At 48.6% G+C, this 23,791-nt stretch overlaps 7 protein-coding genes and 1 non-coding gene across 8 annotated transcripts; 2 read left to right on the top strand and 6 right to left on the bottom strand.

Moving 5' to 3' along the window:
- The first annotated feature begins 1,074 nt into the window (after window positions 1-1,074).
- GGS25DRAFT_505354 (dioxygenase) lies at window positions 1,075-3,167 on the top strand. Its single transcript, XM_049262218.1, has 3 exons — window positions 1,075-2,055; window positions 2,185-2,666; window positions 2,780-3,167. The coding sequence occupies exons 1-3, from the start codon at window positions 1,822-1,824 to the stop codon at window positions 3,048-3,050; spliced, it is 987 nt and encodes a 328-aa protein (XP_049114295.1). The 5' UTR covers window positions 1,075-1,821; the 3' UTR covers window positions 3,051-3,167.
- GGS25DRAFT_505351 (coiled-coil domain-containing protein-domain-containing protein) lies at window positions 3,168-4,894 on the bottom strand. The gene is made up of 2 exons (XM_049262217.1): window positions 4,547-4,894; window positions 3,168-4,218 (listed from the first exon to the last, which is right to left on the bottom strand). Exons 1-2 carry the CDS (start codon window positions 4,770-4,772, stop codon window positions 3,614-3,616), a joined length of 831 nt encoding a protein of 276 aa, XP_049114294.1. The 5' UTR covers window positions 4,773-4,894; the 3' UTR covers window positions 3,168-3,613.
- A 160-nt stretch (window positions 4,895-5,054) lies between these two features.
- On the top strand, window positions 5,055-5,125 carry GGS25DRAFT_t90. Its single transcript has one exon. It is a non-coding gene; the product is annotated as a tRNA-Gly (tRNA).
- A 127-nt stretch (window positions 5,126-5,252) lies between these two features.
- GGS25DRAFT_505349 (uncharacterized protein) lies at window positions 5,253-8,054 on the bottom strand. Its single transcript, XM_049262216.1, has 3 exons — window positions 7,211-8,054; window positions 7,039-7,158; window positions 5,253-6,898 (listed from the first exon to the last, which is right to left on the bottom strand). The coding sequence occupies exons 1-3, from the start codon at window positions 7,509-7,511 to the stop codon at window positions 5,568-5,570; spliced, it is 1,752 nt and encodes a 583-aa protein (XP_049114293.1). The 5' UTR covers window positions 7,512-8,054; the 3' UTR covers window positions 5,253-5,567.
- GGS25DRAFT_433192 (uncharacterized protein) lies at window positions 7,346-8,110 on the bottom strand. The gene is made up of 2 exons (XM_049258673.1): window positions 8,105-8,110; window positions 7,346-8,054 (listed from the first exon to the last, which is right to left on the bottom strand). Exon 2 carries the CDS (start codon window positions 7,938-7,940, stop codon window positions 7,548-7,550), a length of 393 nt encoding a protein of 130 aa, XP_049114292.1. The 5' UTR covers window positions 7,941-8,054; window positions 8,105-8,110; the 3' UTR covers window positions 7,346-7,547.
- Window positions 8,111-10,066: 1,956 nt separating this feature from the next.
- GGS25DRAFT_505345 (carbohydrate esterase family 3 protein) lies at window positions 10,067-12,441 on the bottom strand. The gene is made up of 2 exons (XM_049262215.1): window positions 11,921-12,441; window positions 10,067-11,781 (listed from the first exon to the last, which is right to left on the bottom strand). Exons 1-2 carry the CDS (start codon window positions 12,033-12,035, stop codon window positions 10,655-10,657), a joined length of 1,242 nt encoding a protein of 413 aa, XP_049114291.1. The 5' UTR covers window positions 12,036-12,441; the 3' UTR covers window positions 10,067-10,654.
- A 1,375-nt stretch (window positions 12,442-13,816) lies between these two features.
- On the bottom strand, window positions 13,817-20,485 carry GGS25DRAFT_515700 (putative polyketide synthase; the record flags this gene model as incomplete). The annotated part of the gene is made up of 4 exons (XM_049263108.1): window positions 13,817-14,943; window positions 15,043-19,496; window positions 19,614-19,795; window positions 19,856-20,485. 4 exons carry the CDS (start codon window positions 20,483-20,485, stop codon window positions 13,817-13,819), a joined length of 6,393 nt encoding a protein of 2,130 aa, XP_049114290.1.
- A 1,783-nt stretch (window positions 20,486-22,268) lies between these two features.
- On the bottom strand, window positions 22,269-23,417 carry GGS25DRAFT_534366 (serine hydrolase FSH). The gene has a single exon (XM_049265764.1). It carries the CDS (start codon window positions 23,096-23,098, stop codon window positions 22,313-22,315), a length of 786 nt encoding a protein of 261 aa, XP_049114289.1. The 5' UTR covers window positions 23,099-23,417; the 3' UTR covers window positions 22,269-22,312.
- Window positions 23,418-23,791: the final 374 nt, after the last annotated feature.

The raw sequence follows: 23,791 nt of genomic DNA, 5'->3' as shown, positions 1-23,791 counted from the left end.
TACTTGGTAGATAGAAGCTAAGACTTGGATATTACATTTACACGGGAACAGTTGAGGGCATTTCCAATTTGCCACCTTGGACTTTTGCCAACATGAGTCACTTGGACGTGTCACTGAAGGGTCACTACATATAATTCTCTTTGCTCGCGTAATGTACGAGATCTGAGAAAAGCCTAGATACGTAATATCTGCCTGGCCATTATTTGGATATGTAGGTCTGTTGTGTAAAAGGTGAGATGTAGATACTTAGGGGTACAGAGGTGCATATTGCGGCTCAAAGTTGCATACTAGGTATTGTATCAGTGTGACGTGGCGAATGGAAATGAATTCCAAGCCAGCCAGTAATAAATCGAAGAATTCAATAAGTGAACTAAAGGAAAATAATTAAAAGTGCCGAACGAACCAGGCTGCTCCGGTGAATAGGTACGGTGTTATGTGTGCCACGTGGGTTTCGAGATGTGGCTGAGGCTGAGCTGCATGTATGTAGTGTGCCGAGTACTTACATGATACAGCACATTGATATGTTATATTGAAGTATATAATACCTAGGCTGGGTGCATACATCAATGATACATATTAGGTAGATACAACTTCACATACATATGAACGCAGTCCCGTGAGCATCAGGATATGTGGGTTTGGTACAGCCGTGAGCAACCAGCGATATAACTCGGTGAACTAGAGGGCATTGATAGGTACATGTAGGCAGGTATAAACCCAGCGATAAATATCATTGTTTAATAGGTGAAAACCCGAACTTCAACGGGATCCTTGCCGGCGTGATGGGTTTACCTACATAGTTTTAGTTAGCACCGCCATGTCTTGCCATACAGTACCTAGTATAGTAGAACCTCTCGACATTGTTGACCGGTTACATATAACTACTAGGTTAGGTATGTAAAAGTAAAAACTTGCATATCAATAAGTAACTAATGCCCAGGCACTTTTTCCTTAGAAATATGCAAAGGTTGATTGGCTAATTTCAATGTATGCACTTATCGCGATGCTACTTCTAAGAAGGTAATGATCGTTTTATATGTAGTTATATGTAGTTAACTACATCTTCCCCCGCATCTTCTGCCCTGTGTCCCGTTTCCCCTCTCCTCCCTAACCCATCATCCCCCCCTCTTTTCCCAATTCCAACACTAAAAACTTCCCATTGATCGATTGATCGATTGATTTACCCCACATCATAATAGGGTTTACATACCAACGCCAATGTGTCTGTCAGCTTATTTGGTCTACCTAGGTAAACTTAATAATTCATTACAATTACTGCTAGCCGTGGCTCCAAGTCTCTTAGCTACATCACTAGGCACTACCTAGGATACCTAGTAGACACCTCTACAGTCTAGAGAGGTAGGTAGTCTGAAGCTGCTTCATTAGTCATACACGGTATGCTCGGTATTACGGGTGGCATGGCAGTCGCCGTAACATTCGTTCTGCAAATCACCCTTGAGGGTCAACCTTCTTCCACCCTCTTCCACCAAGATGCCATCGAATCCCGCTTATCAACTGCCGGAACTTGAGACTCCTCATACCATGCTATACATGCTATAGGCACCTACGAATAAGTATGAAACAAAGCACATATGGACTGGACATTAAGCGTTCATCAGTCAACCTTCAGTGTTAAGTGTTAAGCCTGTCCTAGAATGGTATACCGGTAGTTGACCAACTTAAGATATTACAAATATTGGGATTAGAATAAGAATCTCCTTGTGTTTATTGTTTAACCTAAACATTTCTCTTTCTCTTCTTCCTTCTCTTCCTTCTCTTCCCTCTCTTCCTATTTCCTTCGCATTCATCAAATCAACCGCCATGGCTACCTCATCACAGATACCCACTCTCCTCGACTTAACGATTGACAATATTACACCAAACACCATTAGCATCAACTCGCAATGCCAGAACCCGCGTCTCAGGTATCTCATGTCGCGATTGGTGACTCACCTGCACGACTTCGCTCGGGAAACCCGGCTTAGCACTGACGAGTGGATGGCAGCTCTCAACTTCCTTGTAGGCTGCGGGCAGATCAGTGATGATGTGCGCCATGTATGTGTGCAAACCACCCAACCATACTACGTAGCTACGCAGCTACGCAGCTATGTAGAGAAAGAGAGGACATGGAAAGAAAAAAGACAAGTCATAGTTTCGGGAGGACTAACGGTGTGAAACCTTTAGGAATTCATCCTTCTCTCTGATATCCTAGGCCTTTCCTTGCTAGTTGATAGTATCAACCACCCGAAGCCTCCAGCAACCACCGAAGGCTCCGTCCTAGGGCCCTTCCACACCCATGACGCACCGACTTTGCCTAGCGGAGCGACCATGTCGTCCGACCCTGAAGGGGAGCCACTCCTTTGCATATGCACCGTCAAAGACACGGCGGGCAAACCTTTGGAGGGCGTCAAGATTGATATTTGGGAAACAGACAGCGGTGGACACTACGATGTGCAACACTCAGACCGCGGAGAACCCAGTGAGCGATGTATCATGGTGAGTGACAAGGAGGGACGCTTCTGGTTTAAAGGGATAAGACCTGTGAGCTATCCTATCCCACACGATGGGCCAGCTGGTAAGCTTCTGATGCACTTGGGTCGGCATTGCTGGAGGCCGGCCCACTTGCACTTTATGTTTGAGAAGGAGGGCTTGGATCATCTAATTACGTGAGTCGGATCTTTAAACCCCATTTTTTGTGACAAACACGATGCCTCCGCCATACACTGGCAAATTTAGGTATGCTAGATTACAACCTTAGCTAACCCATCGTGCAACATAGGGCCCTCTATATGCGCGGTGATCCCTACGAGACCTCCGATGCCGTATTTGGTGTCAAGCAAAGTCTAATAGTCGATTTGGAAAAGACTGATGCCGCGACAGCAAAGGAATACAACTACACAGAAGGGGGTCTACTACTTAAACACGACTTCATATTAACAAGCCAGGCGGAAACGGAAAGGTTACGGGACGAAAATGCAGTCAAGGCTCTAGCTGCGCTAGGGTTACGGATGAGACTTGTTGACCATTTGCCCGTGCCTGAGGTGGATTAAATACAAATCGGCTCACACGCCTTTATATAACCCCCCTTTATTTACTATCTCTACCTAGGTAAACTTCATATAGTGTATATATAAATCGAATACATGACCTGATATTTTGAACATCTATCTTGTGACTTCGACACTGTGAAATGCTCAGCCTAACGCCAAAGAAAACCTAAAATCCTGCGATCCCAGTTCCTTCGAGGGGCTTTCCCAATCCTTGGTACATCTATAATATCGTAATGCTTACCCTGCTAATATGAGCACCTAGGTACTCTGCCACAACGAACGAAACCATGCGCGCCTAGAGCTGTAAAGGCTGGGGCGATAGACCCCCTTTTCTTGCTCAGGTATTCATATATCGTAAGCTAGAGCGCAAGCACACGTCGCACATGAGAAAGGTGGGGAGGAGTGATAGAGCATAAAGTCAACATTGCTCTTGCTCTTACTCTTGCGTCAGCACCTGCGCCGTCTCTCTTATAACTTCGCGTCGTTTACAGAGGTATTATTAGTTAGTACACAACCGTTAGGTTGATAGGTGGTATCAGAACACCAAACTTCCTATTCCATCCTCAAAAATCCTGGATACCAGTCTCCCCCACTAACCTCTTCCCACCACCACCGTCAACCCTCCCTCCTCCTCCTTCTTGAAGGTGGTGGTCAGCAACAAAAGGAGAGTCGACAGCCCAATCCGGATCCTCATCATCGAACCACGCATCCTCCAGCTCGCGGCGCTCCAGCGCGTCCAGGTCGTCGTTCTCGTCCACGAGGCGGTAGTCGAAGTCCTCGTCACGCCCGAGCACGAAGCGCCGGCGCAGGAAGTTGTCCCAGCGCGCGCGGCCTTCGTCTTTTGACTCGGGCTGTTGCGGGAGCAGGGGATTGCTGTTAGTGGCGGTGGGGGTGAAGTTGCTGCGCTCGTCCCCGAGGCCGTCGGTCCCGTTGGCGTATTCTCGGATATACGCGTCTGCATCTACGGTTGCGGATGCGGGGAGCCAGGGGGTGGAAAGGGGAGGGGGGAGGTGCTGGTGCTGGTTCTGGGAGGTTAGCTGGGCGAGCTTGGCCTCGCCGCGGAGGAGGTCCACTTCTAGGACCCGCGAGTACCCTTTCGTGCGCCCTTCGGTCTCCCGCTCTTCGGGCGATTGGAAGCGCCGGATGAGGGCATCGTAGAGGAGAGGGTCTGGGAAATGGGTTAGTCAGGGGTTAGAGTAGGTGGATGGGGGTGGGGGTGGTGATAATGGAAAGAAAAGGAAAAAGAAAAAGATCAATGAATAAAAGAGATAGAGAATGAGAGAATGAAGAAAATAGAAATTTGGATAATTTGGATGGATATACGTGATATCCTCAATTCTGATATTTACGCGATTCTTTGTAACATGATACTAGGTTAGGTATTAAGATAATGCATGGTGCATGGATGGCGCTCAAGCGCAAATGGGCACCTGGGTATAAGGTAAAGACAAAACAAATCAATTAAAAATCAAATCAAATCAAATCATCCATCTCACCAGCAAGCTCATGCTCCAGGGACGCAAAGTACCTCGGGTTCCGCTCAAGATACTCGCGCCTCCGATTCTGGACCCGGATCTGCGCCGCTTGGGCCGGCGACCGAGGCGCCCGCGGCTGCGGCTTGACGTATGCTGCGATGGGCGAAGGCGTGGACGACGGCGGCGAGGGAGGCGCTTGTGGGGGCATGGGAGATGCGGCTGGGAGGTCCTCGGGGCTATTGGACATGACTGACTGCTGAAGCTGAGACGAGAGGTGATGCGGATATAATGTGTAGGTAGGTGTAAAGGGCAATCAATTAATTCAATGTTCGCCTACACTACCTAGTACCTAGTAGTACTAGGTAATTACCTAGGTACATGGTAGGTACATGCTAAGGTTAATGTAGGCGGTAGTTAAATGCAGTTAGCGCAGGTGTAACGGCTAAGCAGATAGTCAGCGGCCACTGCAGTATTTTCATATAGGACTTTTACTGGTACAAAACATATAAGCGGGTCAACCCGCATAGCAGCATCAGTGGTTTAGTGGTAAAATCCATCGTTGCCATCGATGGGCCCCGCGTTCGATTCGCGGCTGATGCATTTCTTTTTCTATTTTTGGCATGTATCTACAGTAAACACATCCTGGCGATTGGACACATACAGGTATGTTCGTGTTATCTTTTTGTATTCTTGTTACTCACTGAGAATGGTTAATCTTTATGTCTGTCTCACTTTACTCCTAAATCCCAAATCAAGGAATCTCTTTCTTCGATAAAACATATGTCTGCTATTATCAGAATCCGCATGTTCCATTATGTTCATAGACGACGTATGTAGTGCGTAGATGCCCACCTAGGTTAGATATCTAATACCCAGTCTCCTCGAATATGAGGATTGCATATCATTACGAACCTACCAAGCAGATTGGTATTCAAATTGCCCCCAAGAATTCCTTGGGCTTTTATGATACCAAGACATCAAAATAACATGACCTAATTATACCCCCTTTTTCCCTACATTTCCTACATTACCTATATCACATTTACCCATATACCCTCCGCCCTTTTTCCAAATCCTCGCTTAACCTCCTTTCCCGGTTCCGATCCAGACTGGGCCTACCCCATGAGGCGCCGCCGTTCGCGTCTCCAAAGCTTACCTTCCGCGACCCGGAGACGGGCGAGAGCCGGGATGCGGCATGCATATCGACGCTGCGGTCGCGGCCACGGCTGTACATAGGCCGCATCCGCGGGGACAGTCCGGCTGCCATCTGCTGGTGGTGGTATTGATGGTAGTGGTGATGGTCTGTCCCCGCGACCCCCACTCGCCCGCGCTGTGACGAGACTGAAGTTTTCGGGTGCATGATCTGCCTCTCTTCCACCAAGTCGTCTTCATCCGCGGTAACCCGGTGTTCGTACCTGACCCTTCTGAGTGAAAAGCGCCCTTTCCCCTCCCCTTTGTTCTTGTAAGACGAGAACCACCGGTTCCCGGTGTCAAACACTGCCCTGGCTGCATCCGTGATATCCGTCACCGCGAACGCCATCGCAATCAATGGGATACTGATCCCGAGGCCAATGCCGAACATGTACTTACTTACGTACGGGATGCTGAGGGCATCGCCCTCCTGCCACTCGCGGAGGTTGATGGCGAAGAAAGCCGCGATGAAGGACATGGGTAGGAATATGATTGTCACGATGGTAAATACCATGATCGTCTGTCCCTGTTTCGCCGCGATTACCGCCTGGTCACCTGCAAAGCGAGCTTCTAGCGCGTTTGAGTGTTTCTGCTTGAGGTCCAGTAGATCTGTCAGGTTGTCGTATAGAGATTGTGCCTGATGATCCATCCTCCAGATGTCCTTCTGCCGCATCTCAAGTCCACGTACTTGCTCGCGGCCGCGCTTACGGATTTCGCCAACGGCTGCGTCGGTGGCACGGCGGTTAGAACCATCGCCACGTAGTTCTTCGGTGAGTTGCAGCTCGAAGTCCTCGAGCGTCGCTAGCTGTGCATCTAAGATAACGGCGATGATGCCTAGTTCATCACGGATGTCCTTAATCTCCGCTAACAGGGAAGTCTCAACGCCGATATCAAGAAGAGCATCTGGAAATTGGTCCATCCCACCGCCCCCAGACGTTTCCGGGGTCCCAAAGGAAGAAAGGCGTGCGGGCTTGCTGATACTACGTCTGCGCCGATGGTAGTGAAGCCACTGTGCTGACTGTGCCGAGGCATCGTTGAAGCGGCGGAACAATCTGCTTTCTTGGTCTGTAACAAGGCCAATTGAGCTCTCAAACATATCCAAAAACTGGAAATCTTGATCATCCAGACGGTGCCGGTCGAATGTACCGGAACAACGGCTAGTTATAAGCATCGCCAGGTCATCTAGCGTATGTTAGTGATCTGCCCAAAGTCCCGGATTTTGCTTACGAAGTCATTCTATCAATATACGAGAATGCGGTAGTACATACTACGAATGGCCTGTTAGCACGACTTATTAGGGTAGATAGAGTCTGATACGTACCAAACAGATCCAATAGGAGGTCTCGTCTTGGCATTCGTTTCCTCAATGATGCCATCTAAAACATTCAAGGGATCTTGTTTAGGCTGGTCCCAGCGCTGAGGGAAACATGTAATAATAAGATCTAAGACATATAAGCCACGCTCTCCCTGAGTATCCTGGAATAAAGCACTCACCTTTCCCAATTATCCAAAGCCACAACTGGTCGACCATGAAAACTTTGGGTTCTACGCCATGCCTTTCGCAATATCGATAGACAACTTGGTCTGTATCCCTGACGGACGTATCGATACCGTGGTAGAAAAACTGGTCAAGGGTCCTGCGTGGATGAAGAGGGGGTGTGTTATTGAGATATGCGTTGACAATGAGAGAATCTCGGGAAGAGTTGTCTACGATGTTTCGACCATCGCGTGCGTTTTTAATAGCTCTACTCATTTTCCGCCGCCGCTCATCTGTCTCGTAATGCAAGAAAGGCATCTCCGCAAGTTAGCCTTTTTGTTCACTACCCATACTTCATGAATAATGTGCTCTTACGAATAAAACCATTTTCCCATTCGAGGTTGCGAACCTAGACGAATCCCAAGCAAGCGCAGCTTGGATTTTATTGCTCGAGTTGCTGGTTGTGCTATCTTGCTTATAGGGCGGATTCCCAGGAGGGCCTTTGGCTCTTTTCTGCCTCTTGGGATGCCGCTCTGCGAATTGTTCCGATTTGCTCTTCTTTTTAGAGGGTGTCTCATCCTCGAAAAACTCGCTCTGCTTGTTAGGCGTTAAATCATCCCCATTTTGGCTCGACCTTACTGTAGCATCAGATGATTCTTCAGATAATGGAGCTAAAAATGATTTTTCGTCCTTTTTATCTTGGACACCAGCGCGAGGCGAAGTAATACGATATGACGACGTCCTCATGAAATGCGCATGGGCAAGCGGCCCACGATGTTCCTGGTCGAAACATTTCTCCAACGCTTTAAAAGCTTCGATGTCTCGGTGTCCTGCCTCGATGAAGGATTTCGCAAGAAGGGTCTAATGAGTGGTGAGCTAACATCGGTACACAACTGAAAATGTTCAAATACCTCAACCCATGCAATCTATAATAACGTGTTAGTTCCTTGTATTACAATAGGAAGGCTCGGTGAAGTTGTACATTGTTGGCTGGCAAATGTATCCATCTGAAATCTGGCTTGTATTTGATATTTTTCGTCAAAGTAGATATCTTTGGTTTGTCATTTTCATGATCCCATCCGTACAGCAGATCATACACGGAGTACTTAGAGACGAGCTGCCGTTTTTCAAACTCGCCAAAGTCGACGACGGTGGCCTCGGAGGCTTCACAAGCTTTTTGCGCCACTGGCGATAGTCGGTCAGCAGCTCGTGCAGGTGATAGCAACTGTACAATCTCGGGATGATTTTTCTCGGCAGCGCATAGCATAGCTGTCCGATTAAAGCTATCCTTGATGGCTAAATTAACATCAGGCCGAGTTAATATGAGGCGCACAATGTCCTCGGATCCATTGAAAGCTGCCCAATGTAAAGGCGTCATCCCATTGGAAAGTTCAGCATTCACATTGGCATTGGCTTCTAGCAATAGCTTGACTACTGGGGCGTAGCCACTTTGAGCGGCATTGTGGAGTGGTGTCCAGCCTCCATCACTGATAGCACAAGAATCGGCTCCATGACTCAGGAGAAGCTTTACCATATCTTCATGTTGCCCCTTATGGTTGCCCTCAGCTGCAAGATGTAGCGGAGTTCGCCCCCGATTATTCGTGGCGGTGATGTTTGCATGATTCTCCAGGAGGATACGGGCAAGTTCAAAATTGCCATTGGTAGCAGCCCACAGCAGCGGTGTTCGACCGATTTGATCCTTCACCTCGAGGTTCGCCCCGTGACTTAAAAGTAGTTTCAGGGTCTCAATCGTCCATTTCCCCTTGCCGGGCTTTTCTGATGCTAAAAACAACAAGGGAGATCTTTTTTCCTTATCTTGCGCCTCAACATTTGCGCGCCCACCCAAAAGGATTTCGACCACTTTATTATGTCCCTTCAAGCATGCGCTGAACAACGCAGTCTGACCATTTCGATTGCTCCCGTTAGGATCAGCGCCGCGCCTTAGTAGCTCGGCCACAACATCGGCTTGTCCTCCTTCGGCAGCCTTGACTAGAGCAGGGACTTCAGTTTCGCGCCTGGGGTTCACCTCAGCACCATGATCGAGTAGCAGCTGGACGATGGATAGCTTGCCACGCGCCGCGGCCTTCTGAAGGGATTGGCGCAACGCGTCATGGTCTGTGGTAGAAGTCCAAGGTGGATCCTCCTCTAATATATCGCGGATTCTAGCTTCGTTGGCTTGCGCGGAAGCGGCAATGAGTCGTAATTGTCGTGGGTCGGGCTGGCTGCTTGCTATGCTGGTTTGGCTGGCCATCACAAGGGAGAGAAGTAAGGAGGTCGAGAGGTTGGGGGAAAAGACTATTACAAATGAATTGTCATAATGATCTTATAAATTTAAGACAAGATCTTCATCTCCATACATTAGCATCTCCTTTCACCGTGTCAGATTTCTTACCCCGACTTTTTTTACTCCTAACATGCAGCTGACATGTACGGGTATAGGTATGTAAGAATAGGTCAGACAGAAGTTGCAGATATATTATAACGAGACGTGTTTTGTGTTTCGAGTTTTGTATGTACAGACTAAGTAAGTGAAGTGGAGGACGATCGATAAATATTGCGATCGATTCAAGTTAAGTTACTATGTATAGATTGCCCAGCTGTCGATTGTTGCTGTGCCGTTTTTTTCCAGAATGCTTGTTGATACATAAGCTCAGGTAGCTCAGGTGCCTGGTAACCTCGCTAAAGATAGTTACCAAGCTACCATGTAGTAGCAAGCTAAGCTTCTTGACCAATAGCAATTGCATCCAATTGTGTGGGATCAAACTCAATTCAAGCTCGCGTGCCTCAGTGGCACATGAATAACCTTATTTATCACCCCTACATAGTACTATGATAGACATTGATAGTAGACTTTTATTCAGACTACCTAGTACCCTCATAGTACGAACCTTTTCTATTATTACACAGGCACTGTCAGGCACAACAGGCACCTAAAGTATTGATTACTACCTACCTAGTAGTAGTAAGGTAGTACCTACACCATGATACTATGTGCCTAGGTTAGTAGTATCTAGGGTAGAGAAGACCACCTTATGATGTTGATTCAATTTTATAGTGCACATGTAGTAAGTACTCATGGATACTAGGTATGTTCAAATGTTGTGGTCTCCTTGTCGATACTCAAAACTTGAATTCTTATGTACCCAGTTATGCCGTGAAAGGTGAGTTAGATGAACTCCTGATATCTGCACCAACGACAACCACAAATTGGGTCGTACTAATGCATGCGCTTGTGGGGTGTCGTATGACCTCGGAACTCCCAAGTGCCACTAAGGGCGGGAAGGATTTGGAAATGTTTTGAAATCAAAACCCTCTGGGGTACAATTATTAGGTAGGTTAGGTACGTAGTCTACATAGTATCTGTGTACAATAACAATGAGGCCGTGACTTCGTACGGGCAAAACTATTAGAAAAATGCCCGGTTGTCTTGAGACTAAGAACCCGCTTGTCCGCTGTATGGATTAGAAGAGCATCTTGGGATGCCGCCGTAATCGGGTATCTCTATCCTTTTTTACTGGCCCTTCTTCTCTCGCCTTTTTTAATTCCGCCATCATCCTGGTAATCTCTCTCTGTTCAGCCGCTGCTAGAGCCTCATCCATCTTCCTCTTCTCGTCAACCCATTTCTTGTAGTCCTCGTCCTTTCGCTCATCGTCACCGTCGTCAAGGATTCCTTGGACGGGCTCCGGAGGTTGTAGATACCCTTTGGAATCTGCCTCCACAATGGCTTCGTACATTTTGGTAGCCATCATTTCGTAGCCAGGAGTTCCGGGGTGCATACCATCGGAAGCCAGGTTTCCATCTTGTATTCCGTCTGGACCTTGTAATTCGGCGAGCACCACTGGCAACTCTTGCGATTTATATATTTGCGCTAGTCTCCGAATCTGAGGATTCACTCTCCAGACATCCTCCCTGCCATTAAATCGCGTATCCCAGGTAGGTAGGATCGTACATATGATGACAGTAGCCCTTGGTGAAGATTGGAGGAGGTACTGCACTAAAGCATCGTATCGCTTGTAAAAATTATCAATATCGACGTGTTGAAAGCAATCGTTAGATCCAGCGTTGACAAGGAAAAGGTTTGGCTTTGATTTGGGAACAGCCCTCTCGGCATTTGCATGGATGGTGGCAGTAACTACACCGGGATAGGCTTCAATGTCGTTATCCGTCATATTCCCGAGTCGCTGAGTACCAACATAATTGACCTTATTACCGATGGATGTGAGCTTTTCGCGGAGCGGTCGGCGAAAACCATTGTTATCGATACCTTCTTCGGGACTGTCGCCACGGGTGGTGGAGGCGCCAAGCGCCATAATGCGAAGTGGTATCCCCTTGGCGAGTGGCAATTCGAAGCCGGGACGAGAGTATGGCTTGCTTTTTATGGTGGTGCTAGTAGCGCCGCTGGATAGCTCGCTAGGAAAGGCATGGAAGGTCGAGGATGTATTCGAAGGTGCATTGGTCGAGGGATAAGTAACTTGAACAGTACCATTGCCAGTGACATAAGTAACACCGGCCTTGAAATTGTCGCCAAAGCTATCCAGTTTATGACTCCACTCACTATCGACGTTGACGCTGCCGGAAAAAAACAGAACTAGAAACAGGAAGCGATTAGTCGCACAGCGCAATACAACAAGGGACGGCTTAGATCTTAGATGCCAAGACCGATTCAAATCAAGTAACAGATATAACAGATAGTAGATAGATAGGTAGAATAAATAAACAAGACGAACCTATGAGAAATAACGGCAAGCCCAAAAGCAAGAGCGGCCGTCTCCGTGCTAAAACCATCGAAACGTATGGACTCGAGGTGATTTGGCGAGGAAGTTTGTCCATAATCATAATCATAATTCAATCTCTTTGTCTCTTCGTGGAAAGTTTGAAGCGCACGCACGCGATGGGAAGTAACCCAAATCGCTTGTTACCCCACAACACGATTTAAGCACCGTTGTATTTGTACGCGTAATCCCCCCTGGTCCCCGTCTTAGGTGATAATGGAAAAAGGGAGTGAAAAATAAAAAAGAAGGATTGGATGAGATTAAAGTGTGTAGAGGGATAAGGGAATGAGTTTCGAAATCGGTTTACAATGAGTTATAGGAATGAGAATGAAAAACCAGAATAGTAACGAAAGTTGGCTATTGCGATATTACACATAAGCACAAAATGATCCCATCGTACGTATTTGGCGTATTAAAGAGCCTAGGGGACGGAGCAGAGGGTGGCGACTTGGAGGCGAATAGTTGGAAAAGAAACATCAAACATTACATCTCAAAATCAGGAAGAAGGCTCCTATTTTTAACTAAACATTGCAACACCATGCCGTTTCTTCCGTCCTGTTGCCAAGAAGCATGCCAAGATAGTTCGTGTGCCAAAAACCAACGATCGACGGATTCTGAATGCCAAGACGGCGCGCTTTCGGATGACGATTTAGTAGGGACGACTGGTTTTCCTTTTTTTTCTGATGGCGGGTGGTTTGCTCCTACAAATGCAATATGTGTGCATCTAAGGTATGCAGGTTATGTATGTTCGGATTAGAGGGTACATATGTACCTAGCGTTAGTAGGTGTTACTATGTATATAGCATCATTACTTATTTACAGTACATACATGAGGTATGTAAGTCATGTTATGTAAATATAGCATGTAGGTAGGCATTCTACTTTGTGTTTGATGTGCTGGTACCAGATTTCAAATATAGCTAAACGAACATTGAAGTTGTCATGTATTACCCGAGGTGCATCTGATAGATTTCTAGAATTCATTAATTTCTTTGGCAACATTTGAACTTTGGAACTTAATCGGATATTACAGTGCTGGGGTGGTACGTCATGTAGAGTAGATTGAATTGATCTTTAAGAATAATTGGGCCAAAATAAGCCTAGATACGCCCCTAAATTTGACCGGTGCTCTACTTGGTATGTAGTGCAGGTACTAACTATACCAACCCCCACTTTGCTTGCTTGCACCCGCCTTAATTGCCTTAATTGCCTTATCTACCTGTCAGCTGCATGATCGCATGGCAGGCTCTTAGGTACCTAGGTTAGGTAAATACTACTATGTAACTTACCTACCTACCTGCCTACCGAGATGTAGGTGCCTAGATACACTAGGGATAAGCTAATCTAGAAATGTTGCCTTCTAAGTAGATACCTATTTTTGTTAACTTTCTCCAAGACTTCCATCTCAATATTTAATTGGTTTCTGTGTACGTAGATCCAGAATCCAACTTCATATAAATTGATAATCCCGGCCACCTAACTTAGGTCTGGTAGGTACCTACATATGTATCTATGACTATGTACTTACCTACCTACCTACCTAGGTAAGTAATTTTACGTTGGAGTAATTTTAACAACATGTGTTGTCCTGTCTCCGTCTCCGTCTCCGTTTCCCCCTCCCCAAAGTATTTAGTAAGAGGTTGCAATAATTATACGAGGACTCCTCGTCGACATGTTCGATAGGCTATTTACCTACCAATAAATAGGACGGTCAAAATACATCCATGGGAATATCCAAAGAAGATTCATTTATAATTATCCTTAATCGGTCGGATATTGATATACATGGATGGCTTTAATGACTTTATTTAATGGGTGTCATTTCTGCAAGTAGAGCCTACTAGTGTATATCTACGATGCTCCAGCAAAGCCTACAACGACCCGAATCGTATTAGCTTCGGGCTCCCGACCGCTCGTCCATGCTACGTCAACGAAGCCAGCACTGCGCATGGACTTATCCCAAAGTGTCTCGCTAGCAACCGCATGCTCCCGACCATCTTTAAACAGCCACCAGCCCTCAAATAGGCCGACAGCAATGTCTAACCAGAACATGTTACGTGTGATCTCTACCAACGTGACAACACCGTCCGGCCTAAGCATGCGGCGAATGTTGGTGAGTGAATGCGTCAGGTTCTGAGTCGCATGGATACAGTTTGTCGATATGATGACATGGTACGCGCCCGTGTCGCTTGGCAAAGGCTCCTTCTCGATATCCATCACTCTAAACTCCATCCCCGGTATCTTCTTGAAGTTGCGCTTTGCCGCTGCCACTAGCGATGACGATAAATCTGTGAAGGTGTACTCGAACGGCACTCCTTGCTCCAAGAGGTGGTTGACGACGTACTTGGTCGTACCCCCGGTTCCGGCACCGATCTCTAAGATCCGGAACTTGCCTCCACCGGGTCGGGGCAATGGATTGGTGAATAGGTTAGTCAAGTATTCGCCAAGCACCAATGTTCCAGATTTCACGAGCGGCCAATGCTCATAGACATCGTCAAGATTCTTCTTGTTGGCCTTATTACCAAACACCAGCTGTAATCCGTCTTTGGCTCCCGTGAGACACTCCGCAAATTCCGATCCTGTCGCTTGCACAAGCTTATGAACGTTGGCATGTTGTGGGTACTTGTCGAGAACCTCGGCCAAGATTTGTGACGCTGGTGTCGAGTCGACGGCTTTGTGCGTGCGTATGAAAGTTACCGGCTCCGTGCTATCGTCAACTGTCACTAGCTCGCCTTCCTCGAGGATGCGATGCAGTTGGCGTACGAGTTGTTTGTGTCTCGGAAGATGTGAAATGGTAGGTAGCACATCGCCAGGTAAAAGTTGGCGAAGATTGCACCCCAACTTCGCAAATGCGTCAACCACGTACGCGAGTACAAGACTAGCTTGGCGTGGATAAACTTCCGTCCAGAAACCTTTGGCCCCAGTTTCAGCGACAAATCTATCGTATAAGCCATCGAGGTCGTCGAATGCTTCGTGTGCTCGAGGAAGTGGAAGCACGTCTCCTGCTCCCAGTGATGTGGCCTGGGGCGCCAGCTGCTGGGCTTTAGCTGATCCGTTTATCCCATTAGGGATCGAACCCGTTGCTACCCCATCGCTATTGCCGGATTCTGGGATATTCAATTGCTCATTTACATGAGTGTAAATGGCTGTCACGTTAGGGAAGAATAGGAACGTATTTAGATCGATATCTAACCCGAATGTAGACTTGACCTCATTGAGGACCTCTGTCACCAAAAGGGAATCAATACCAAGGTCTTCCAGCGTGGACTCGTCCATGATCTCTTCGATGGGAATATCGGTTACCCGCTGGAGCAAACCAATCACTTCTCCACGCTTGCTCGATGCCTGTGGTGGTTTAAGTGCTGATGGGTGGGCCTCATTTTGACTAGCTGGCTCGACAACCGATTTCGATGGTAATGGAAAGGCATTTCTTATTGGCTTATTCTGGCTTATGGTCTGCGCAACGGAATTCGAGAGTATTTGGGGCCCGTTTACGTCCTTCAAAGACCTGCTTAGTACCGCTGATGAGGTACGTATGAAGTAAAAGCCCAAAAATGTCATGACCAGCTTTCCACTTTTCGCCTCAAAAACATATACATCGCATTCAGTTCGGTCCTCGGTATCTTCGGTCAGGACAGCATATGTGATCCATTCTCCAGCATCTGGACTGAAGGTGCCGCCAGTTTCAATACGCTCGATGCCTAGACAGACCAGCACTTCGTCCACGCTAGGGTGCTTGAAGTAGTTAACAAGAATGCCCGCATACTGCATGAGGCTATCAATCAGCGGGGTGTCGTATAATCGTTCGTCGGGGCTCAGGCTAGGATTGACTGATGCTATCACCCTCCCAGCGGCTTCATCGCCCAGGTTAGAGACGCTCTTGATGCCCTGATACATTGGGTCAAAGTGCACCAAGCGCTGGATAGCCTGGTATATGTGCTTTCCCTGCATTCTCTCGGCCTGTGGGTGGTCCATGATGAAGCGGCACCGGTCGCGACCTATGAGTGCTTCATATCGTTTGAATCGTTGAGCAAGGGTCGTGTTAGCACGATCACATAACGACACGACCCCAATCGTATGCAAAAGAACACCTGCTCCACTTGCCTTAGGGATCTGTTCGCTGCTCTTCGGCTGACTGGTAAATTTGAACTCCCAGACTGCAGAGCCTAGGGGGCTTAGAACCAGGAATATATCCTTGCTGTTGTCAAGCCCGATGGGCGCCTTCATTTCCAAAGAGTCAATCCGGGCTACCATTGAAGAACAAGATGCACTGGCCGAACCAAGGGATATGGCCGCTCTTGTAATCAATTCGATATAAAGCGAGACGGGTGCGAGAGCTTGACCAGATGTGATATGGCCCGTTAACAAAGTTCTATACCTCTCGCTCTCCGGATCAACAAGGAAGTTCGCCTGGTTCTTGCCGTTATGTTCCGTGTATCCCTTTAAGTGGATAAACTTATGCTCGACTACAGCTCCTGCCACCTGCGTAGGATCGCCCGCAACATTGTCTAAGACTTCTTTCGGCTTTGAAAATGGTAGCCAGTGGGAGTTCCTCTCAAACTGATACGGTGGTACGGCGAGGAACTTATACGCTGATCTTTGGTTGCGATGGAAAGGCCAAAACCTTACCGCGTGGCCGGCTTTCCAGAGATCTGTTATGAGATCACAAATAGCATCGCCTGCTTTGGGTCCCGTGAGCTGGGACGGAAAGGTACGGCTATTGTGGCCGGATCGAGACGCTGCGCCCGTACTTAGACATGCGCCCAACAGTTGAAAGACCGATGCACCATGACCAGCCTCCAGCCACGTACAGTCGGGATACCGCTGTGCAAGTCTCGCAACGGCCTGAGCAAAGAATACGGGCTTCCTTGTGTGCTCGGGAATGAGCTTATAGTCCGGATCCCCATAAGTCTCGAATTCCGTACATGTCTCAACGTGGATATTTGGTTTTTGCCATGAAAGGCTTTTTGCAAGGTCCTGGAGATATGGCAAAAGGCCCTCCGTGAAGCGGGAATGGAACGCGTGCGTGACTTTCAACCGTTTCACTCGGACGATGTCCCGTAGGTTGGCATCAGACGCCACAAAGCTCTCTAAAGCGTCAATAGCCGATTCGGATCCAGCCAGAACCTGACTGCTCTGGCTATTGTAGCAAGCCACTTCCAGTTTGTCATCGCCCTGCCCCTTATCTTTCAGCGACTTCAAGATATATGCTATATCGTCCTGGTTCGTTTGTACGGCGACCATGCATCCGCGGTCACCGCTCCAGTGTTTGGAGATCAAGTTGGCACGACCTACTACTAATCTCAAGGAGTCATGGAGAGACAGAGACCCAGAGATACAGAGTGCCGTCAACTGACCGAAGCTGTGGCCAATAATAGCATCTACCTTTACTCCGCAGTCGATCCAAGTCTTCGCAGAGGCATACTGAACCGAGAATAGGGCGGCATGTAGCACAGGCAGTTTCGTTATGGCTTTACGCTGAAATATAGCCGGGAAGATGCTGTCAAAACCGAGGAGTTGCAGTGCCTCGTCACATGCATCTAAGTGGTATCTGAATAGAGCCGTGCTTGAGTAAAGCTCCTCTGACAGGCCAATGACATCGCCGTCCTGGCCCCCAAACACGAGAACCACTGGCTTTGGATCTTTGGAGACCTCTCTTTGGAAACTCTTCGACCCAGACGCTACCTCGCGAAGGACTTTCTCAAGGTCTTCGATGCTAGTCACCGTCTCAGATACTGTGTGAGGAAGAGTAGGATTTATTCTGTCTGCAAGGTTGAAAGTGACGTTTGGCACCACGCCCGCTTGCCCTGCAAGAACCCCTTTTACATAGGCCAAGAGCTCTTCCGCATACAGGGAGAGACTCTTTGCAGAAGCCGCCGTGAGAAGAAGTGGATATCGCGATGTGGGCCTTGGACCTTCATAATCACTCGTATCTGGGGCTTGCTGGACGGCAACAACGGCATTGCTACCAGCGGCTCCGTAGCTGTTTACACATGCTAAACGCGATGGAGCATCCCACGCCTTGGTGTAACGGGGAATCTCCATCCTGTCGGGCTCTAAGGCAGGAATTTTGGGGTTGAGATTGGAAAAGCTAGCCTGGCCTAGAATAGTTTTGTGTTGCATCATCATGAGCACCTTGATGAGACCGGCAACGCCCGCAGATGCTTCGGTGTGCCCGATATGCCCCTTCACCGAGCCAAAGTAAAGGGTACTAGGCCGGTGAGATCCGCCAAAGGCGTTTCGAATACTTTCGCACTCGATAGGGTCACCTACTTGGGTGCCAGTCCCGTGTGCCTCAACATAAGATACAGTTTCGGGCTCTGCCCCCGCGAGCTTTATCGCATTTTGGTACGCCGTTGTTTGAGAAGACGAGCATGGCACCGTGATGTGGTTGTCATTGAAGTTCTGGTTGACAGCCGAGCCAGTGATAACACCCAGGATATGGTCACCTTCCGCTACGGCAAGATCCAGCTTTTTTAGTACGACTGCGGCAACACCCTCACCGCGGCAGTAACCATCCGCCCCTGCGTCAAAAGGCTTGCACTGGCCCGTGGGACTAAGAAACCCAGCGGCGGCAAGGTTCTGATAATCGAAAGGGCTGGTGATTACGTTGGTACCGCCGGCCACAGCACGCGTGCACTCGCCAGCCTGTATGGCGCGACAGGCTGCATGGATAGCTACTAGCGACGAGGAACAAGCCGTGTCGATCGACATGGCAGGTCCAGTAAACCCAAATTGATGGCTTATACGCCCACTGAAGAAAGCACGGGATGTCCCTAACATCGAATAGGCTGTCGGCGGATGGCATGACACATTATCATAGTAGTTGTTGGCCACAGCACCGATGTAGCAACCGTAGTCTTTAGGGCTATCGGGACCGCTACTGAAATGCCCGGACGACTCTAGGGCCTGGTAAGCAACCTCCAAAAGGAGGCGCTTATCCGGGTCCCACGAAAGTGCCTCCCTGGCCGATTTCTTGAAGAAGCGGTGATCAAATGTGTCTGCGTGCTGGAGAAAGTTTCCCCACCACTTCATGTCGCCACGGCCTTCAATCCGGGAGTCGTTCAGAGTCAGGCGTTCCTCTGGTGGCGCTTCTACCTTGGATACCCCTGATAAGAGCAAATTCCAAAATTCGTCCACAGATTCTGCACCTGGGAAGCGGCAGGCCATGCCTACGACTGCCACTGAATGTGGAGGATACTGTGCATATTGATCATTATGCGCATGATTCGTTCCATTTGTCGTGGTTCCGTTTACGTGAAGTGACATGCCATTGGGTCCGTTTGTTGATCCCCGCGGGATGTCATGCGTGTTGGGGGGTGTTACTCCATTTGTATGAGTTGCTGTTGTTTTGCTTGCTGAAACACCAAAACTTGGCAGCGAAGTGATATGAAGTCCAGCTGTCTGAATAAGTTGTGGAGGTATAATGTTCTCAGTAAACCCGACCAATATGACGGTGGAATCCCTATCCGAGATCGCGTCGACAGCGCCTTTGATAGTCTTACACCAATCGGCCGTATAACCCAGAAGGCTCCGCACGGCTATATCTTGTACTGTCTCCTTAGTGATAATCTTCCCAGTTATATTTGACCGCAAAGGGACACATAGCTCGCTTGGTGATGGGAACTGAGTTTCCTTTCTTGCAAACGTGAACTCGCGGAGCTTGCTAATTGCTGATGAATAGGACCCCTCAGAATGGAAGCGGCCATGGATCTCAATACTTTTGACTCGCAACCCTTGGGCGTGAAGCTCTTGCCGCAGTGGTTCTTCCTCCTTGATGCCGCAGGTTATAGTCACACATGAATCATCATTGATACATGAGACATACGCCTGAGTGTGTTCTATGTCAATATTGTCACGTTGTGCACGAAAAAGAAAAGAGAAACCTACAGATGCATGTTTTTGCAGCGCGTTGTCGATCTTATCTCTGCTCATCTCCGGAACTTTCCAGCGAACGGCAAAGCTAGCAGTCCTGTTAGTCTGGGGGCTAGCATAAACTCCGTTCTTGTCCACGTAAGCACCAATGCAGACTGCCAAACGGAGGCCAACCGCGAAATACGTTGCAATGTTCTCGATGACTGGAGAGTAGGCAACGGCGGCCGCAGTAAGGAATCCAAGGCAGAATCCCTGAACGCCGCCTGCTTTCACACTCTCCATGACCCCTTTATGCACTAGCCAGTCTTCGTTGACGAGTACAAATCGTAGGTATGTAGCGATCTGGAGAACCATCATAAGGGGCATCGAGACTATATTGGCTTCCCCGTAGGCCTGGACCTGTGATAGGTCGCCGGTCTCGAGCCAGTGCGTGAGACCATTCAAGCCATTTTCCCCAGGTACGCCTTGTAACTCAGGATCGAAGTTGAGAAGATCCTGCCAGTGGCTTGGCAAATCTCTGACAGCTTGGCAAAGACGTCGATGTGGGATAAAGTGCTGACGGAGCTCTTCGAGAAGCTCCGGGGAGGGCAGACTGCCGTGGGGCCCAAATACGAGCAAGGCAGGGGACTTGGTTTTCGAGACCATGGTGTTTACTGTTGAAAGAAACAGATTTATTGCAATCTTTTCTAATACATCAATGAGTAAATAATCAGCGTAGCCTTTGAGGTTCGTTTTCTATTACAAAGCGTTATATCAGGCTATATACGACCAAGAGGAGGCCTATTTTATACCAGGTAAGGAAAGTCCCTCGATCTTGTATCATGTTGCTGTCTATCTGCGTAGCTGTTTCACACTCGCATATTCTATCCCATTCAATTCGCAAAGTGATGTCAAAGCGTATGCTCATGGCCACTTCATAACGACGATTCTTCGAGCGTATAGCCAACGTAACTGTTGGGTTAGATAATGTTGCATTAGCGTTATACGACATAGGACTCTACATTGCCGTCGACCATCACGGCAATATCCCTTATCTCACACTTGAAGCTTACAATTACCTCACGATTTTTTTTCTCGGCTGGAAAGAAAAGTCCGTTCGTTTGTAAGAAAGTAAGCATCACCGCGCTACTGTCGAGATCTTCGACCTACATACCTTTCAGGGCACTGCTGTGAGGTTTAGATTCTCCGTGGAGCATCGGCATCAGTTCTCTGGGTTGGGTAGAAAGCTTCTCGACAGGCATTATCAAGACGCGGCCGGCAACTTGAAACTAACAAGGAACTATGTAGGTGGTCAGCCTTAAAACGATCTTACCGACCAGGTCTCTGCTGTATCCGGTCGTCGGTGGGCATAGCCGCCTATTTGCGATGCTGGCATTGAGCACGATTCGTATCTTTTCTGTTTTGCTTCTTGTGATAAATTGGATGCCACGAATCAACCCCGACCATTGGATGGAAAACGATGTTATATCCTGGGTCACTGAAGAGTGAGATCTCTCATCAAGAGCCCAGGGGAGGTCCCTATAGGCTATTCCGCTTTCACCTCAGAGACCGGTCAATACATTACCAAAATTGGCTGAAAACCTGCAAAGATTCTAAGTTGACAAACTTCAACAGCCTACTCTTGACGTAGGAGACAGTTAATCTTCGGGTGTTACCCTCGAAACTTTGCCCGAATCAGCGGGTGTTGGTTCGAGCAGCAAATTCATCATCGTGTAATGATAGTTATCAGACGGTGAGGAGGGTTCAAAACTGTAGGTTCTTACCAACACCACCCACGACTGCAGTTATTGTTACGCTTTGTCAATGCTTTACCCTGCGACGATCATGAGATTTGCATATCGTGGAACCAATCTCCTCCCCGGATTTAGCTACCTGGCATCCAATGCCAAAACCCCCGAGAGTTGATATCAAGCTTACTAAGACAGCAAAGCGAGATGCTACGGGTGGTTCCAGAGTGACTGCATCGTGTGGTACGCTATGAGATGTGATAGAACATACCACTACTTACCTACATAGGTATGTAGGTGCTTACGAAGTGGAATAGGGGATCCACTACGTGAAAACCGTGCTTACAACGAAAGCCGAAAATACCTCAATCAACTAGTTTGGATGCGTACCTATGTACACTTCATTGCGCGGTCTAGGCAACCGTCCATAGCTCAGCTTACCGGGCATAACGGGGAAAAGGGGGATTTATTCTCCTCTTTTTGACGGGTTCTAGGACTAGTAGGTAGAGGGTTGAGTAGATACAGCCTGCCTCGAGATAGCTTCTAAAATTGACAGAGGAGCTTGGTAATGGCTGTATACACTATAGCCAACTACAATGGGGAATGAACAGCCGTATTTGGTCGTTAACAGTTTGGGCTATCCATTACTTGAAGGGTAAACAGGTATAGTAGGTAGTAGTGATGTATTAGGTAGTCTCCTGATCTAAATTTGCCTAGTACCTCATAATCATAATCTACAAAACCCTCAAATCCTCAAAACACCAGTACGCTTTGCAAGACCGATGATCCCTTCAACCACCCTAACCACATCCTTCGTCTTGATCGGGACACGGTGATCACCATCCCACTCCACCAAGCTCGTCGTCCCCTTCTCGCACCACAGCTCCAGCAGCTGCCGATGCTGACTCAAACCCGGGTCGCGCATCCCATGGACATGGAGCGTCGGTATCCGCAGCCTGGTCTCGGGGCCAGCCACGCTCTGGAACGGCGCGGTCGTGATCTCGGACGCCTCCGCCAGCGCCGGCGACCCGAGAATCTCCGTGTCCAGCGACACGAGCGGCGCGCGCCCCGCCAATATCACGGCGAACCGGTAGCCCGACCCCGCGTAATCTTGTCCTGGCTCTACCGCGCGCTGCTGCTGCCGGTACAGCAGGCTCGCGCACATCTTGGCGCCCTGGCTGAAGCCCAGCAGCGCGACCCACTCGCCCGTGGCGCCCAGCGCGTCGTCAGCCGCCATCGCGGCCTCCATGCTGCGGTCGTTCGCCGCGACGATGTCCTCGGGCTCGAGGGCGGGGTCGTCGGGGCGGAAGCGCAGCCATCGCCGGAAGGGAGCGAGGTCTTGGAACGTGGGGATCATGCCGGGGCCCGGCGAGGAGAGGAAAGGACCGTCGGCGAAGCAGAGGCGGAAGTAGGGTGATAGGTGGCTGATGAGCGCGCGGCTTTGCAGGCGGAAGACTTGCGCGTTGACGCCGCCGCCGTGGAGGCAGAGGATGCGTGGAAGGTGGAGGGTTGGGTCTGGGGGTTTCTCCATGATGGGCTCATTGATGCTTTTTACGAGTCTGGGTCTGTTTGGTAGATACTATAGCAGAGCGAGTGGAAGCTTGATTGTCGTGGATATGGGAATACGGGTTCACGGTCCCAAGCTTAGAGACTTACCACGGGGAGCAAAATGATTGATAATGATTCACTATTACTCAAGGGGAGTGGAACCCTCAAGTTCACTTGTAGGAATATTCCGTCTTTTTCTGTACAGGTTCTTGGGTAGGATTTGACGATACTTGCATTCGCATGCATGATACTCAAGGCATATGACTTTGGGCTTACCCAAAGACCCCGAACCCATCTCGATCTCGCGAGTGTTAGTTACTTCCGATCGAAGGGAACCCGACCGGCTTTTTTTGCTTTATCTTTAGGCCGATCCTTAGAAAACCCCGCATAAGACGGCGATGTAACCCCCGGAGAGAATCGTCAGCAAACTTACTTGCGTACCCAGCTGCATATGCACCCAGTTTCATGCCTACTAGGTGCCCAGATCAAGTTGTGACTATGACTTGATGGAGCTTTATCTTATTCTCCTATTTCCGAGCTTTAGGTAGAGCCTGATAGGCTACTATGTAGATACTTGCCTGCTTAGGTGCTGTTCACCAACTGAATATATGTTTTTGGTGATGGATATCAAATAGTTTGGTAATACCTATGCTAACAGGAAAAAACTCATCTACAC

This window comes from Hypoxylon fragiforme (genome assembly GCF_022984875.1).
Source record: "Hypoxylon fragiforme strain CBS 206.31 chromosome Unknown GGS25scaffold_8, whole genome shotgun sequence".
Lineage (NCBI taxonomy): Eukaryota > Fungi > Ascomycota > Sordariomycetes > Xylariales > Hypoxylaceae > Hypoxylon > Hypoxylon fragiforme.
This window is presented reverse-complemented; position numbering and strand designations above follow the sequence as displayed.

Bases quoted from the DNA above. Each gene is read 5' to 3' on its own strand.
- GGS25DRAFT_505354 (XM_049262218.1), top strand. From the start codon at position 1,822: ATGGCTACCTCATCACAGATACCCACTCTCCTCGACTTAACGATTGAC. The intron at 2,056-2,184 runs GTATGTGTGCAA...TGAAACCTTTAG, and splicing joins TCAGTGATGATGTGCGCCAT to GAATTCATCCTTCTCTCTGA. The intron at 2,667-2,779 runs GTGAGTCGGATC...CGTGCAACATAG, and splicing joins GGCTTGGATCATCTAATTAC to GGCCCTCTATATGCGCGGTG.
- GGS25DRAFT_505351 (XM_049262217.1), bottom strand. From the start codon at position 4,772: ATGTCCAATAGCCCCGAGGACCTCCCAGCCGCATCTCCCATGCCCCCA. The intron at 4,219-4,546 runs GTGAGATGGATG...CCCATTTCCCAG, and splicing joins CCTGGAGCATGAGCTTGCTG to ACCCTCTCCTCTACGATGCC.
- GGS25DRAFT_505349 (XM_049262216.1), bottom strand. From the start codon at position 7,511: ATGCCTTTCTTGCATTACGAGACAGATGAGCGGCGGCGGAAAATGAGT. The intron at 7,159-7,210 runs GTGAGTGCTTTA...TATATGTCTTAG, and splicing joins GCTTTGGATAATTGGGAAAG to ATCTTATTATTACATGTTTC. The intron at 6,899-7,038 runs GGTACGTATCAG...AACATACGCTAG, and splicing joins ACCTCCTATTGGATCTGTTT to ATGACCTGGCGATGCTTATA.
- GGS25DRAFT_433192 (XM_049258673.1), bottom strand. From the start codon at position 7,940: ATGAGGACGTCGTCATATCGTATTACTTCGCCTCGCGCTGGTGTCCAA.
- GGS25DRAFT_505345 (XM_049262215.1), bottom strand. From the start codon at position 12,035: ATGATTATGATTATGGACAAACTTCCTCGCCAAATCACCTCGAGTCCA. The intron at 11,782-11,920 runs GTTCGTCTTGTT...TCCTGTTTCTAG, and splicing joins CTTGCCGTTATTTCTCATAG to TTCTGTTTTTTTCCGGCAGC.
- GGS25DRAFT_534366 (XM_049265764.1), bottom strand. From the start codon at position 23,098: ATGGAGAAACCCCCAGACCCAACCCTCCACCTTCCACGCATCCTCTGC.